At 33.8% G+C, this 17692-nt stretch overlaps 1 protein-coding gene and 1 long non-coding RNA gene across 2 annotated transcripts in view; one reads left to right on the forward strand and one right to left on the reverse strand.

The window, feature by feature from the left end:
* Positions 1–301: 301 nt before the first annotated feature.
* LOC148783167 (uncharacterized) lies at positions 302–15490 on the reverse strand. Its single transcript, XR_016050474.1, has 3 exons — positions 14930–15490; positions 12383–12429; positions 302–888 (listed from the first exon to the last, which is right to left on the reverse strand). It is a non-coding gene; the product is annotated as an uncharacterized LOC148783167 (long non-coding RNA).
* The window catches only part of LOC18427912 (HSP20-like chaperones superfamily protein), a 30897-nt gene continuing 13512 nt past the window's right edge, over positions 308–17692 (forward strand). Inside the window, exon 1 of the mRNA XM_011622765.3 lies at positions 308–852. Within this exon, the coding sequence (XP_011621067.1) occupies positions 585–852 (268 nt within the window). The 5' untranslated portion in view covers positions 308–584. The remainder of the gene's footprint in view (positions 853–17692) is intronic.

Raw genomic sequence — 17692 nt, forward strand, 5'->3', positions numbered from 1 at the left:
ATACCAATCAAGAATAGGTGAGTTGCCGACTCACCAAATACTTTTCCATGAATATCACTTGTAAATCTTCCTTTATTCTTCCTTTATTTTTTTGGGGGCAAATAAAGGAAAATGTTTATATAGAACCGAGGCTCTAAACACTCAAATTAGAGCCCAGCTAAAAAATTTCACTAATAAAATCACAATTATCAATACTATTTGAAGGTACGCTTTATTTTGATTGGTTAGAGCCTCGGCTCTATACAAACCGCACCCCTAAATAAATAATAATACTTGAATGAACCAAATGGGAGGCCAAACACCCAAGAATCATCATCCACATTTATATTTTTCAAATTAGTAAAGGACCATCTTTATTTGCTGCCATTCCATCCTCAAGTTCTTTACGTTTCCCTTCACTTAAAGTACAAAAAAATACTCCCAACTTTACGACCCATAAAATTCCATGGAATTGGTTCTCTCCTTTTACAAAAGGCATCCCTATCTTTGCCAATACTATATCATCTGTCCACTATTTATATGATGCTAACAATAACAACACATAGAGGATCACAATAAACAAAAATTGCAGGTTTGAGGAGAGAATGTGTAGCAGGAAAAGTATGGAAGTGAGGTGGGAGGGTGTTGCAGATGGGAAGAGATGGGGTATTCCTTTGAAGGAAGATGTGTCCTTGGAGGATGATTTTCCTCCTCTGCTCTTCAGCTCGATGTTGTTCGAGAAGTTCTTCGATCCATCGGATGCTTTTCCCTTGTGGGAATTCGAGCCAGACAACCTTTTGATCGGCGATACGCGAGCTGCTATTGACTGGTTCCATACTAACACTGAGTATGTCTTGAGCTCCGAGCTGCCTGGTAAGTGAGCTTCCTTGTTCTTTTAGTTTTTCCTTTCTGTTGTTATTCCACATTTTATAAAATAGAAGATTTTAATTTCTTTGCATAAAGTTCTCAAATTTTATGCTTAGATCCTACATTTTTTTAAAAAATAAAAAATAAAAAATAAATTTTGCAAACTATTTTTTATTCCAATTTTGCAACAGTTCTATAGTAGCAACATGAGATCCTTAGTTTTATATTTGTATAGCAGTAAAAACCTTTTTTTCTTTTTTGAATTTTGGTTATCTCTAGTGTTTTTCTATCAATATCAAAGTGCTCCATACGTGGAATCTTTTATTCAAGTATAGAGAAGTTCAATATTAGCTACTTAGAATTGATTTATACTTAAAAAATTTATAAGCATCAAGAACTTCGAGTCGCTAATATCGAATGCTCCATACAAAAAATTGCGCAGTAGAGAGCGATTCGTATTAGCAACTTTGAATTCCTACTATTCCTTTTTTTATTGCTTGATTTAATTCAAGTTTACCAGATTTGAACAGATCATAATGATTGCACTGTGGATTGAAAGAGATAATATGATAAGAAAAAATAAAATTTTTTGGCTACAACTCCAACCCAATTAAAAAAACAAAAAATAAATAATGTTGTTCTATGTTGCTAATATCTTAGAAAATTTTCTAAGTATAGAGTCGGTCCACTGGTAAATCACTTACAGAGACAGCCAAGAAATGAAAAAAAATAAAATAAATAAATAAATAATTGGTTCAATGTTACTATAGGTGGAAAAATTAGAATAAGAAAAAACTAAATTAAGCAGGAAGAAGGACCGCAACCTAAAATTCGGGATGTGCACCACGAGATGATATGCAATTGCTTGTTGATCGGTACGTAAAATTTCCCCCTTTTTTTGACCGAACTGCCACATGAATCTCATTTGTGCCATTGAGACTTGGAGACCATTTGCGATTCTTGTTTTCGTTACTTTTTTAAAAATAATTCAAGAAAAATCGTTCCTCCTTTTTTTTTTCGCTTGACAAGGTCGGTCGGAATCGGTGAAGAGTTAGTCTAACTCAGTAAAAACTTGTCGGAATCGGTAGTTTCACGAAAAAATATGCGATTCTACTATTTGGATCCGCCCGAATCCCTTTTTTTGCCTAATCCGAAGCATTCTGGGTGATTCCTGATCCAGATCGCCCGATTCCAGATCAGGTCATCAATTTTTTAAACCTTGGTTAAGAACACAATTCTTACTCTATCAAGTTTTTTTGGGTAGTTCAGTACTACAAATTAAACTTAAGATGTAACATTGCTTAATGTCAACTACTAGGCACTTAAGCCCAAGTCTAATTCCTAGATACATGTTGGGTGAGGTTTTTTTAAGGTGCTAGCCTTATACTATTGAAGGTGCACCTCAAAACTACACCGAAAATGCAGTTTCGATGCCACAAAGCCTTGGGATTGGGATGATATGAAAAATCTATTGTTGCCCCTAATTATGAAACTTAAAGTTCCAAAAATGGTGATGATCAAATAGATCTATAAACACATGAAAATGGACGGTCCAGATAATGTGTTAGATGAACTATTTTTAGGACTAGAAATTCCCTCGTTTTCATGTATATGAATCTTGAGGTCGAGATAATCAAATTGAGGGTTTTCTAGCATGGAACAACCTTCTCTAGTCGGTTTTTAGGTGTACCATACTAGTACAGTATAAGGTCGACACCATCTATGAACTTACCACAAATACACTTTGTACATGCTTATTTCAAGCAGTTTATAGCAACAAGAACAATTAGACATTGATGCATTTTTCAAGGTGCGTGAAAGCTAAGGATAACATCTACAGTTACCTAGTGGTACTTGAAAGGGTACGGTGTAGATATAAAAAAAAATTCTTTACCTCTACACCAGCAAGATCACTTACAATGTCTAATTATAATTGAACCAATCTTGAAATAAATAAAATAAAAATAAAATCGGTTCTCAATTGCTATATCTTCAAATATAATTCTTTATTCAAGAAACAAAACTAGACTTTTTTGCTTTATGGGAAGAAAAGAATATATTTAAAAATATAAAATTGCCGTCAATTATCTCAACCGGGCTTAGGACACCCCACGCCGAGTTTCCTTCTTCCGATGGTGCTCGGGATCTATGATCAGTATGTTGATTTCCCTACTAAGGCAAAAAATCACTCAATCACTTAATCTTGATCAAGCCTTTTAGCTTGATTTTAGAGAGATGAGAGATGAATATGAAGAGAGAGACAGATCTACAAGGGGTTCCACCCCTTTACCACCCATAGAGAACATAGGTGATGCGTGCCATCAAAACATGGTGCAACTTGGAGAGAGATACAAATTGGGGGCATTCATCCCTTTGGTAATCGAAAGCCCTTTCCAGAGATAGCTAAATTTTGGGGTAGTAAGAGAGAATTCTTAAATAAAGAGAAGAGAACACTTATATCATATTATGATGGGAGACCTCATTTTATAGATTTTCTATGTCATAGATTTTGCCTCAATTGGTAGGGTCACATCTCAACTGTCCCTCTAAAGAGACTTGTGGGATGAGAGATTTAAGTCATCCATCTCTTTGAACACCTTCAATATTCAAAGAAATGAGTTAGGGTCTTATTCTCCCTTTCCTAAATCTATTCCCATAAAATAAGGAAAATTGATAGTTTAATATATAAAATCCTTAATTATTAGATTAACCAATCTTAATTCAAAGATTTAGTAAATAATTCAAAATATTCAACCTTATCACATAAGTTGACTATACCTAAAAAGATAAGTCAACCAAGAGGATAATATTATTCCCAAGAAAGTTACTTGAATGGGTGGGGCGTGGCCCCTTTTGGTGGTCACGTGTAGGCCTCACCTAATCCACATATTTTTAAATTTTGGGTCCCATATTTTACGGAGGTCTCATATATTTTTAGAAAATATTTTATTTCATTTCATTTTTAGAATTATTAAATGTTATATTTTATTTAAAACATTGAAAAATTAATTTCTCTTAATTTATAAATCCAAATGATAAAAATAAAATATCATAAGATTCACAAAAATTCTAATAAACATTCTAAAATTCACATAACATAAAATTAATTAATTTTGATGGAAATCGGATCTGTTAGATCTAGGAAATTATCAATATATGGGAGCACTCTACCTTCAACTGCGAATCACGATCCGCCAAGCTTTCTCAAACTGACCCAGCAATTCCCTTGACCCACAGTCCACTGCAGGGGCTTATGATTGGACCACCAACATTAGCCAATAGACTAAGGGACACAATCCTACTTTATCGATTTCAGGTTATCCCCTAAAGATAAAAATCATGGTCTTTCAGACCATGATGCAACCATGACTCTATGATGTATAGGGGTAATCTTTCGCACATGTACACACTTTACCTTCATTGGTGAATCTCAAAACGGCTATCTATGTACATATCGTGGGATAATATAACGATGATGGTTTAGCCCTATCTCTAAGGTTTATTTATCACACGCAAGGGCCACATAGTCTCTTGGCTCTCATTTGGGTATATTATGACCTTATCAAGGGATAACTCACTAAACCCTTCTCGGTATATCCCTATGCCCAAGTATCTTGTGTTTTTCCAAACCTCGGCTGGCCTAACTCGTCGAGCCTAGTTCGGGTATCAGCAAATAACATTTGCCTAGTATGGTCTACAAAAGGACCACACTCCCACTGAGTTATGTGCCACTATATGAAATGCTCATACAAGCTCTTATAAGGCCTTTAAAGGTCATATACACCCAACATCTCTTACTTGGCCTTTGAAGGCCTTACATTCTTTCTTCATCACTTTCTCTCATCCCCATCTGTCTCTCCCAATCACAATCTCTCTCAATACGTCAATCATGGCTTTTGTCATCAATCTTTTCACAAAAGGACTCATAGTGGCAATGCCTCTTTCTTTTTGTTGTTCGGATCTCATCCCGAAAGTGGTAGTAGTCCATCTTTCATATTGCATCGCGAATCATGGACTTGTTGTCACAAAAAAGCATCACGTATACTCATCGCATGGGCTCGTATCCTCATGAGCTCAAAAGAGTTATTCAAACAAGCCGCTTTTTTCTGTAGCCATGCAATGAGCGCCGCACATCTGGGTTCCATGGGTGAGCAACGCCATAGTCTGTTGTTCCAGCTGGCCTGTCAAACACTAGGAACTCCTACTGGAATATTTAGTTTTATACGCTTGGAGTTACTATGGAATCGTGGTTCCCTTTTACATGCATATCGTTGCCATGTTATCGTAGAAATCCTCATTGCCTCATAAAGCACGGGTTGAAAATCAAGTCGATTAAGAAATTTCTTAATCCATACGACCTCCTTGGCCACCAAATAGCACACACCTTCAGGATGGACAATGCCACCGCATCCTGTTTCTTTGACTACCAAGAAATTGTTCTCCCTCCAAGCATGAACACGTATCTAGATGTAGACTTCACATCATCTGAATCCTTGAGATAACTTTCATCTGTATATCTGAATATCCAAGCAGCTAAAAAAAATGTGGGATTGTAGCACTCAATTATTGTACATACAATATATATATTCTTATATCTATATCATGAGGTAGCATAGCAAGTCTCATGCAATAAGTAATTAAATGCCTATTGGTTTCACAATATGCAAAACCTTTATAAACCACAAAGGTTCAACCACACTAGTCATCTTGGTAGTAAATCCATACAAACCAAGTTATCGAATCAATATCACATGTGTCAAGGAAGCCTAGCAAGATAGCCTTCCTACAACATTCCATATGGTTCAAGGTCTTAGGTATTTGAGGATTCTAAATAGCTACAAACATGAATCAAGGCATATGGGAATTTAAAAACCTATGCATGACAATTTTTCTCCCAATTTTATAAATACCTTGAAGGCATAATGGTTTTATTCCTTTTAAAAAATTGACTTGGCATATATATCACGTTAGATAATAGTATGATGGTTTAAAATGATTTTCTTATATAAAGACTCAGGTTTTTCTCAAATACATCCAATTTAATATTAAAATATATGTTTAGTCTTCAAAAATCATTTTATCGCATTCACCTACCAAGTCATGTTTACAGCTACAAAAGCAAGTCATAAAGTCCATATTACAATTATATCTAAAACAAAGCATGACTAAATAATAGTTATCAAAATATTGACAAAAATTTCTTTTGGAAAATATGGAGACTTTATGAAAAGATCATCATAAAATGCACCACATCATATTATTGGACATTGTTGGGAGGATGGTCACTAAGACCGAGTTCCATCAGAACATTCTATTCGTGCTTGCATATTTGAATGAGCCATACCTATATCTCATGTCTCATATTTATGACTTAAAGCCCTTGATCAAATCACATCCCCATGTGTATCACTATCTTAATTAGTTCGTACTCTTAGCATAAGAAGGCACCACAACACATGGTATTCATAAATAGACTCTTTCAAATTTGTTAGCACATATCACTCAATGTCCATATACTTCATACATATTCACAAAACCATTAGCCAAAATATAACCAAAGTATATAAATTTTTTTTATTGAAACCTCTTTCCCTATATGACCTTGCCATGTAATGTGAGATAGATTTTATACCTCAAAACCATGTAGTGTGGGGTACTTGAGCTTTCTTGATTCATTACTTTTACTTGTTTGATAAACTTTTGTGATCTTGGAAGAATACGCAACTGATGGAGAATATATTGGTCATCGGTTTCACATGTCACGAAGTGCGTATCTCTTCAGCACTTGGATTTTTCTTTGTATAGCACTGTGAAGAAAAAAATATCTTTTTCATCCCATCATTTTAAATATCACAAATTTGATTCTCCCATTGATCTTTAGCTTTTCTTTGCTACCTCAAAGTCTCTCTATGTATCCCTTCATTTCGAAGAAACCAAGATGTTGTTATAGGTATTGTGTTTCTTTTTCTTTTTGTTGTTCCCAGATCGAATACTATTCATATAGTATGTCGTACCTTACCAGCTCTATATTACCTTTATCTGAAGTTTTATTATAATAAACCATATGCATGACACACTATAAAACCCCTTTTAAATAAGCCCTAAAAAGGTCTCCATTACTGAGAATTCAAAGATGTGCATTAACATGCTACATCTTTTAATTTATTGCATAATAGAACATGAGCATCCCATGATAAAAATATGATATCTCTCAACTCATAAAGAGTTTCTCTCCAAATCTTTTTGAGCACTGAAATAGATTAAAAAATATAACATAATTCTCAGTTCCATCCCTAAATCACACTATTTAGTGAGTCTACCTTTTAGTGAATTTTTACATCAAAATGTAATTTTTTCAACAGAAAATTAGGTTGAGCATCTCTCAATAAAAAAATTGTTTATCTCAAACCTCAAAGAATTTCTTTTGGAATCTCTTGTGTTGAAAACTAGACTTAAAATCGAATCATAACTTTGTGGTTTGAATCCCAATTAATGCATTCCTTCGAAGAAATAAATAAAGAGACATACACATCACAAAATAACCCATATTACAAAATTCCAGGATGAACATTGTTTAGTAAAGTTGTATTTTTTCTCTACCCTTGTGGCATTTTACTTTCAAACTAATTTTGTATCAAAGTAGGCACATCATGATAGCACATTTATTTCCACAAGCTTCATATCATTCAGTTAAGTAGGCTTGATAATTATAGTTATTTAAATCTCAATGAAGAGAACACCATAATTGTAGAAAATTCAAGATGACCAATCTTCAATCCAATATTTGTATTCCTCTCTTCAAATAGATATTTCTCTCTCAAATAAATTTTACTAGAAACTAGACTCAGAATGTAAGTTAAAAAAACTTAGTGTGAGCCATAAAATACTATGTTAAGAATAGAAATAAAATCATGACTTCCAAGTCATGGCAATAGTTTTTATTGCAGAAAACAGTACTTGTGCACCCTTCAATAAATTGATCATATATTTCAAACCACAACAAATTTTTTGATGAAATTTTTTTTTCTTTGAAAGTAGACTCAATTTTATAAGTTGTAATCCAATTTTAACTAAAAATAAAATCATATGGTTGGTGAGAAAAATCACGGAACTCATTAGACAGTTCTTGAATTTTGCAGGGTCAGAGCTGACACCCTTCATTATTGTGTCTGTAACTTTTAATTCCCTTAGGATATCCCACTGAAATTTTGTAGATAGATCCTACTCGTAAAGACACACAAAATCACTGTAGTATGCAATAGAAAAATACATCATTTTCTTCTTCATATAATTGCTCTAAAATAGCACAGAATACCAATTCTTTAAAGTGCCTTTCTCGTTGTTTTGAATATATTTCAGTAATTCTTAACCGGGGTGTATTACTTGACCACAAAGATTAATAGCCTCCTTACATCTCGTTTCCAAGCTTAATCTCGACTCAATAAAGGGAAAAAATATCTAATGACTTCAATTATCAACCTTACTCTGATACCAATGAAAAAACTTTATGATAAAGCATGATGTAAATACAAAAAAAAATTCTTTACCCCTACATCGGTAAGATCACTTACAATGTCCAATTATAATCGAACTACCCTTGAAATAAATAAAATAAAAATAAAATCGGTTTTCAATTGCTACATCTTCAAATACAATTCTTTATTCAAGAAATAAAACTAGACTTTATTGCTTTATGGGAAGAGAAATAAATATTTAAAAAGGTAAAATTGCCGAAGATTACCTCAACCTAGCTTAGTACACCCCATGTTGAGTCTCCTCCTTCCGATGGTGCTCGGGATCTATGATCGGTATGTTGATTTCCTTACTAAAGCAAAAATTCACTCAATGACTTAATCTTGATCAAGCCTTTTAGCTTGATTTTAGAAAGATGGGAAATGAATATGAAGAGAGAGGCAGAGATCTACTAGCATGGGGTTCCACCTTTTGCCACCCATAAAGAACATAGGTGATACGTGTCACCAAAACATGTTGCAACTTGGAGAAAGATAAAAATTGGGGCATGCCTCCCTTTGATAATCCAAAGCCCTTTCCAGAGAGAGCTAAATTTTGGAGTAGGGAGAGAGAATTCTTAAAGAGAGAGAAGAGAATACGTATATCATTTTATGAAAGGAGACCTCCTTTTTATAGATTTTCTATGCCATAGACTTTGCCTCAATTCGTAAGGTCAAACTTCAACCATCGATTTAAGAAGACTTGTGGGGTGAGAGATTTGAGTCATCCATCTCTTTGATCCACCATCAAGATTCAAAGAGATGAGCTAAAGCCTTATCCTCCCTTTCCTAAATCTATTTCTATCATATAAGGAAAACTTATATTTTAATATATCAAATCCTTAATTATTAGATGAACCATCTTGATTCAAAAATTTAGTAAATATCTTAAATATTCAGCCTTATCATATAAGTTGGTTATGCTTAAAAAGATAAGCTAACCAAGAGGATAAACATTATTCTCAAGAATGTTACGTGAATGGGTGGAGCATGCCTCTTTTTGGTGACCATGTGTGCGCCCACCTAATCCACATCTTTTTAAATTTTGGACTCCATATTTTATGGAGGTCCCATATATTTTTTAAAAATATTTTATTTCATTTTTAGAATTTTTAAATGTTTTATTTTATTTAAAACATTGAATAATTAATTTCTCTTAATTTATAAATCCAAATGACAAAAATAAAATATCATAAGATTCACAAAAATTCAAATAAACATTCTAAAAATCACATAATATAAAATTAATTAATTTTGACAGGAATTGGATTCGTTCGATCTAGAAAATTATCAATATATAGGAGCACTCCACCCTCAACTGCGAATCACGATCCGTTGAGCTTTCTGAAACTGACCCAGCAGTTCCCATGACGCACAGTCCACTACAGGGGCTCATGATTGAACCACCAAAGTCAGCCAATAGACTAGGGGACGCAATCCTAGTTTGTAGATTTCAGGTTTTCCCTTAGAGACAAAAATCATGGTCTTCCAGACCATGATGCAATCATGACTCTATGGTGCATAGGGGTAATCTCTCGTACATGTACATACTTCACCCTCATTGGTGAATCTCAAAACGGCTATTTACGTACATACCATGTGATGATATAACGATGATACTTTAGCCCTGTCTCTAAAGGTTATTCATCACACGCAAGGGCCACACAGTCCCTTGGCTCTCATCTGGGCATATTCCGACCTCATAAAGGGATAACCCACTAAATCCTTCTCGGTAGATCTTTATGCCTAGGTATCTTAGTTTTTCTAAACATCAGTTGAACTAGGTCATCGAGCTTAGTCCGAGTATCAGCAAATAACATTTGCCTAATATGGTCCACAAAAAGACTACACTCCCTCTGAGTTTATGTTCCACTATATAAAATGCTCATATAAGTTCTTATAAGGCCTTTAAAGGGCATATAAACCCAACAGTACTAACATCAATTGTAGAATATTGTTCCCCCATAGGAAGCACATACCATGTTTCCAAGTCAAGCAACGGTTATTGAAGGAAGAGAGTATTGTAAGTCAAGGGACGCAATTCTGCAATACCATCACATGATGCATCAACCATTCATCCTTAGGATAAATGTAAAGAGATGGTACTTCCCAAAAAAAAAAATTTCGATGGACTAAAATTAATATTAATATTAATATTAAATTTTATTTTTTACATTTTAATGATCCCTATGCTAGAAATTATAGATTTTCTAACAAAATAGGTTCAAAATCCATCTAAAAAATGAATCTTGGAGAAAGGGTGCATAGCTACACATGAGTCAGCTATCTCATAAAAACTGTGTACTTTATCAAAAGTATATAATGGAAAATACTAAAAAGGAAATAAAAACAATTGGAAAAAGAGAAGAAAAGAAAAACTAAAAGAAGAAGAAAAGTGAAAACCAAACAAAAGAATACACAAAGATATAAAAGAAAAAAGAAAAAGAAGAATCCATAGTAGCTTAATCCAACAACTGCATTAGAAATTAACAAGAAGAGAAGTAAAACAAAGAAAAGTAGAAATTAACAAGAAGAGAAGTAAAACAAAGAAAAGTAAAGAATTTGCCGATGCAAACCCTCATACTAATGGGGCTGGCAATGTTGTGCAGAGGCTAGCCGAACTGGGCCCAAGACTAGCCTAGGTCCCTATAGAATCATGTCCAGCCCAGCCTAACTTGGATTGGGCCCAAGAGGCCCTAGGTCCTTGGGTTGTGGTGACCAGGACCTGGCCACCATGGCCCTTGGACCACATTTTGTAAGCCATGCCCTAGTTTTTCAAGACTAGGCCAACTGGGTAGGCTGCCCAGACCATTGCCATCCCTACTTGCAAAACCTTTGCCAACTCTCTCCAACTGTTGGCAATGGGTCCGGAAGCCCTAGCATGACACGAACAACTCAACCTTAGAAACCTAGCCCCTAGGCCATAATATGCAGCCTGAGGGCTAAGCCACAACTAACTTTTTTTTCCTTCTTTTTTTTTTTGGTGATTGTAGTTGGCGTGACGAAGTCTATCCTGGCTTGACCCTGATAGGGCCAAGACTGTGACTAAGCTACTCCCACACAGCATGGTCCAAGACAGGCTTAGGCCAGCTCTTTTGGGGCTAGGGCCATAGATGGCCCGGCTGTTGCCATCCCTACATTCTCCCTAGTGTCTCTCTTCTCTTCCTTCTCACAACCAACATACGAACTTGATTACATAGGATTTTCCAAAAATGTTAATCAAACATGGTAAAAAAACAAGCTTAAGAAACTATCTCTTGTAATCTATTTGCATATGTGAAATAGTTCTACATCAACAACCTGATTTACATGAAACAAACATACCCCAAGATAATACGAAGACTGCACATAGTGTACTCTTGGCAGGGCAGATTATATACCTATTCAATCCAGCAAAAGAGGTGAACATAAAATTCTAGTATATGAGTTTGTTTGCTTTTAATGGATCAAAATTCGTGTAACCAATCCCAATTAAATAGAAAAATGCTAAAATGATAATGATGATGATGAAGCTTTGTTCAGCCCTAAGACATTATTTTTTTCCAGGACGATATAAAGTGCTTTATGATTTTTTTATTTTATATTTGCACTTGAGATTAACCACTAGGCTTAGGAAGTCACACTCTCGAATCTTGGGCTTAAACGTAATGTTATATAGGATTTTACACAACATACCCTTTCAAGGTCATATGATATTTAAGCATCAAGTTGTACTGCTTAAATTGTGTAATTCTCTTTTTAGTGGAGCTTAAAAATTGAAATCTTTTTTATTATACCAAAACATGGGAAATGGGGCTTTTGCTTCTTGGCTTTGCTAATGCCCATAAACTATGATGCAACGTGCCCAGATTTTAAATCCCACCGCTCCATGGTCCTAAAAAGCCTTATAACTAATGAAAGAACTCCAAAACTATGTTACCAATAATGAAACTACTTACCCAAAAAAAAAACCAATAATGAAACCAGCACAAATCATAGAATTCATAGTTTAAAACTTGGAACATTAGGGCACATTGGCCACTCACAAATCCGTGTCAAGACGTTGGATTGGTGATCCAGATCAGGTCCAAATCTGTGATCCAAAAAAATGAAAAAATAAATAAAAGGCTTATTTAAAACGCTATATATAAAGATCAGGTCCAAATCTGTGATCCAAAAAAACGAAAAAATAAATAAAAGGCTTATTTAAAACGCTATATATATATATATATATATATATATATATATATATATATATATATATATATATATATATATATATATATATATATATATATATATATATATATATATATATATATATATATATATGGAAGATACTACAAAATATCTATAGGCAAAAATGAACACTGATTTCTCTTATCTTCATCACCGTCCAAAGTTCATCACATGGTCACGATTGTTTGGTAGTATTTCATTTTTTATTTTTTTTCTACAAATCAAAATAACCTGAAATTTGGAGCGGATATTCATAAAAAAATAGTCGAATCTATGAAAAATATCCAAAAAAATATTTTACATGAAAAAATTGACAAAAATACCATCGAAATATTTCAGAGGTATTTTGGTCAATTGTTTTTTGGCGAATTATTGTTTTTATATTTTTATTAGGTGCGTCTCACTAAGATGTACACACGCCCTAAATTTCAGGTCATTCTGATTTGTTAAAAAAAATAAAAAATAAAAAATTATCGGACAATCATGGCTGTACAATGAACTTTGGAGCGTGTGTTCATAAAAAATAGGCGAATCTATGAAAAATATCAAAAAAATATTTTACATGAAAAATATTGACCAAAATACCCCCGAAACCTTTTTTGGTCAATTTATTTTCACGAATTATTTTTTTTATATATTTTTATTAGGTGCACCTCATTAAGATGTACATACACTTCAAATTGCAGGTCATTCCATTTTGTAGAAAGTAAATGAAAAATGAAACACTACCGGACAATCGTGACCGTGTGAACATTGGACGTTGATGAGGGTAGGCAAAATCACTGTTCATTTTCGCCTATAGGCTTTGGGAAGACTTTTCCATATATATATATATATATATATACAATGATTTCATGCAATGGTTGTATCATAGTAGAATACAACCACACTTCTATAAAACCATATTTGATATATGGTCAAAATTAGTTGCCTCCAATAATGAATCTAAAACATCTATTTGATGAATTTCAAGATCTAGGCTTTTTGGAATTCAAAATCATTTTTTGTTTTTTAATATTGTTAATCTAATGATAATAAAATATTTTAAAAGAAAAAATATCATTCTAAGGCCTAGATCTAAGCATCTCACCAAATATAGATGGCCAATGTTAATTGGGCTAAAAAAAATACATCATATTACCATACAACCGTTGCATGAAATCACTGCCCGCTAATTTGTGCATCGTAGAGAGGTGATGGAGTCCCAAATCTCCCCTAGGGGAAACCCGTTCTTCGTGTGCGGCAAAGGTTAGTGACCGTTGAGCGGCGCCTTTCCTTTAGCCATTTGATAGCATATAGATAGAAGTTCTCTTTTCCGTGAGTCCCTAACAACTTGCTCAAATTCGGGTGGGTGTCCTTGCATAAGAAAGGCAGGCTCACCCTTCTCCCAGTAATATATATATAAATAAGGAGAGTTTCAAGGGGTAACCAAGCTGGGTACCACATCATCTCAGAACTTATTCAGTCCCGATAGATTCTCATTCAAATTGACAATCTGGAAAAAAAATCGACGGTTTTAAAAACACATGATCTGGATCAGAAATTGTCGGTTTCAAAACCACTGCATATAATCAGTACTTAATATTAAACAAATTTTAATCTAATGGAGTGCTTGAACATTAATTGAGGAAAACCAGAGTAACCATGTGACAATAGAAAAAAGCATATTTCCTTGAACCCTAAAAGTACCCCAAAGACATGCAAAACAATCAACTTGTCACATGCATCCCATCATGAAAGAGAAGTTTTGTTAGTAGAAAAATTCTCTCCAAAAAAGAACTTTGCATGAGAACTGCTTTTTCATGTTTATTTAACGAGAAAGAGGTGAAAATCAAGAGGACAAAGCTTGGCATGAAGCACTCCGCCAATATAATATAATTACATGGTAAAGTACGAGCTCACGTTTCCATTGGCAAACATTTTCCATGGAAAAGCTCTCACTGGGAGAGAAATTTCAAACCAAACATATGTTCCCTAAATGAGGGGCTCTAATTTAAATGACAAAAAACAAGCGAAAGGGTGCAAAATTATGCTTCTACTACATTATTAGGTCTAGCAGCGAACACTTACCTGATGTAGAGGATCCTGCAAACGAGCCAAGATGATTAATCCAATAGAAAAGGCAAAGGAAAATTTATTCCAACAAAATCATAAAGCATAGAAGAAAATAAAATCTTAAGAACTCTATAGTAAAAAATGAGTTAAATTTATGGAACTGACTCATTTGCTGACTTTTTGCTAGGGAAAGTAGCACCTATTTGTATTTGTCCTTGACAAAGAGGGAAATAAATTATGTATGAATAAAACATTATATTATACAACTATTTATCTTTGGTACAAGGAGACGATAGTACCTTTAACTATAAGGTGTCAAATTCGATAGACTAGGAGTATCACAAACTTCAAGAATCTGCTCTTTTTCTAACTTTAAGCTTGGTCAGTTGCACTCCTCTTCCCGCTTGATTTGAATTGTAGCGACTACAAGAAATTATGATTCTTTTATATCAAAAGTAAATAGCCTTACCATATACTTTTTCAACAAATAATTCCCTTCATTATCCATGCTTCCATCCCTTTTATGTGTGGCTCGTAAACAAAGCCCACCTAGACCACGGTGACCTGCAAAACAAAGCCTGGTTTTGACCATCTATAAATTTCTCCCTGGAGCGACTCGCTCATCAACAAAACAAAATTATTGCCTCCACAACCTTGCAAAATAAAGCGCATTTTTCCCCATTTATGAAAGCCTCCCATGCTGTGTCAACTAAACACCATCAAAACCCCCATGACCCGACATAAGACAACCTATTTTGCTCTATACATAAATAATTCCTGGCTATCTAAAATTGTTAAGGAATCTACATGGGCCTTAGTTCAAAGATTTATTGACTAAGTGAAAAATGATTGAAATGATTCTAAACTTGTGTAAAATAAATAAAAGTATTAAAACAAAACAAGATGTAAAAGTTATTGGCCAAGTTCCATCTTCTAGTGTGCTAGAACGCAAATGTGACTCAAACACCCCACCTTTCTAGAATGCAAATGTGACTCAAGAGATACTCAAACACCCCACATTGGTTAGGTTAGGTTAGGTTGTTAGAGCTTTTTGGATAAAACGATTTCAAGGCATAGTATTAATTACATGCATACCTTAACTAATGGAGGAGCAGAGAACCTATGTTTAATCGATCACATGTGACAACTGCCTGAGAGAAAAAGTACATTATAAGTCCTTTACATACGAAGGGACTTCAATTGTATATTTCTCTGTCTTTTATCTTCTCCCTTCATTCTTCTCTTTTTTTTGGTTCTCCTCCCTTTTTTCTGGTTTAGGTTGATTAATCATTTATAGGCTCGTATCAAGCAGTTATTTTTCAAATACCCGAAAGTTATGTGGTAGCTTTCGTGATACTCATACAGAATTCTTATGTTTATGCGTGCAACAAACGTTGTACCTTATGGTACCACATGTCTCTCTAGATTAGTCTTCGTGTTTAATCTTTTGCTAAGCATGCTTTCATAGAAAGCTATTGGTAGGGACTGTGATATTTCACCTGTAGAAAACATGATATTTTTAATTGGGAGGTTTCAAAAGGTTTGGAAATTTCAATTTATCCTCTATAATAAATTTCCAATTAGGTCTTAGGCCTCATTACTCGTTTCATGAGAATTCATGAGCCTATAAAGTGGGGTTTTACCAAAAAGTATTTTCAAAGATAGCCTATCTCTGAGATTTTGACCAAAGAGAGGTTCTATCCCATGTGCCGGAGTATAATTACTGGGATAAGGCCTGAAGAAATGCTTTGCCAGAGGGTAAAAGCTGAGGCGAAGGGGTCGAAATAGATTTCACTGGAGTGATTTGAATAGAAGAGTGCAGATGTGTGTGCGTGTCATCGGTGTGATAAAGTGTTTCAATGGATGTCAAATGTTTACTAAAAAATAAAATAAAAAATAACAATATTTTCAGAGAAATAACTCAACTAATAATAAGAAAAAAAGGTAAGAACAAATACTCATAAAAGTCAAAAATAGATAAAAGAAAATAAAAATAAATAAAGTGACAAGATGAAATGGGAACGAAGTAACAATGAATGAACATATTGGGAAAGAAAGATGTGCCCAACTAATAACATGCCAAATTATATCACCTAAAGTGATCCCAATAATTTTGAAAAAACTGAGACAATCCCTACTAAAAGCAAAATAAAAAGCAATATACACATGTCACCCAACTCCACAAACTGGGTCAAGATTGAAGCAAGGAGACAAATAAAGTTACATAAAATCTAAGAATTGTTTACACTCATAAAAATAAAATTTCTTAATGAATTATAAAGATAAAAAATAATAGCATATTTCTTCAACATGATAGCGTATTTCACAAAGATGAATGGTGGATATGTAGCCTAATAATTTTGACAATAAGACGATGTGAATAAATAATTAAATTTGATAATGGAGTTTAAGCTCAGTAATCTATAGTAATATTACGGATACTGACGGCTTGCCACTATATGTGTCCCGTTGTTAGTTATGATGAGTATGTGAGTCGTACGTCAATGTGTGCCACAAGTGAATGCCTCTTTAATGCCCTTCACAAATTACAATTAAAAATGATCTTCTTCTAATAAATATAATTATTTAATAGCTTATTAGATTAGTAAATGAGGATCCTAATGCTACATATAAAACATGATTGCAATTCCCTACCATCATTTAAATGAATAATTGAGGTAGCTTCAGTTATAATGTCACAAGTTAGCCTATTAACCTTAAATCTCGATTAGATGGCTATGAGTATTTGATTATTTTTCTAGTTTTCATTTTTTACAAATCATTTTAAGAAAAAATTTGGGATACCCCTCTCTAACAAGCACACAGGATAAGAATAACAAAAAATATATTCAATAAGAAAAAATGACCAAAATGTCACAACTTAAAGGAGTATCTTCATTATTCTATTTTAACAAAATTATTTTGTATTTACAAGGAGTAGGTACACCCCAAATTTCATGTCAACTGATCTGTAAAAATATTAACGATAAAACAATATTAGATTTGACACAATGAAGCACCTTAGAAATCCATTCAAAATCGGATCGCTGAGAAGACTAGTC

This window comes from Amborella trichopoda, chromosome 2 (genome assembly GCF_054954075.1).
Source record: "Amborella trichopoda isolate Santa Cruz 75 chromosome 2, AtrichopodaSantaCruz75HAP2 v2.0, whole genome shotgun sequence".
Taxonomy (NCBI): Eukaryota; Viridiplantae; Streptophyta; class Magnoliopsida; order Amborellales; family Amborellaceae; genus Amborella; species Amborella trichopoda.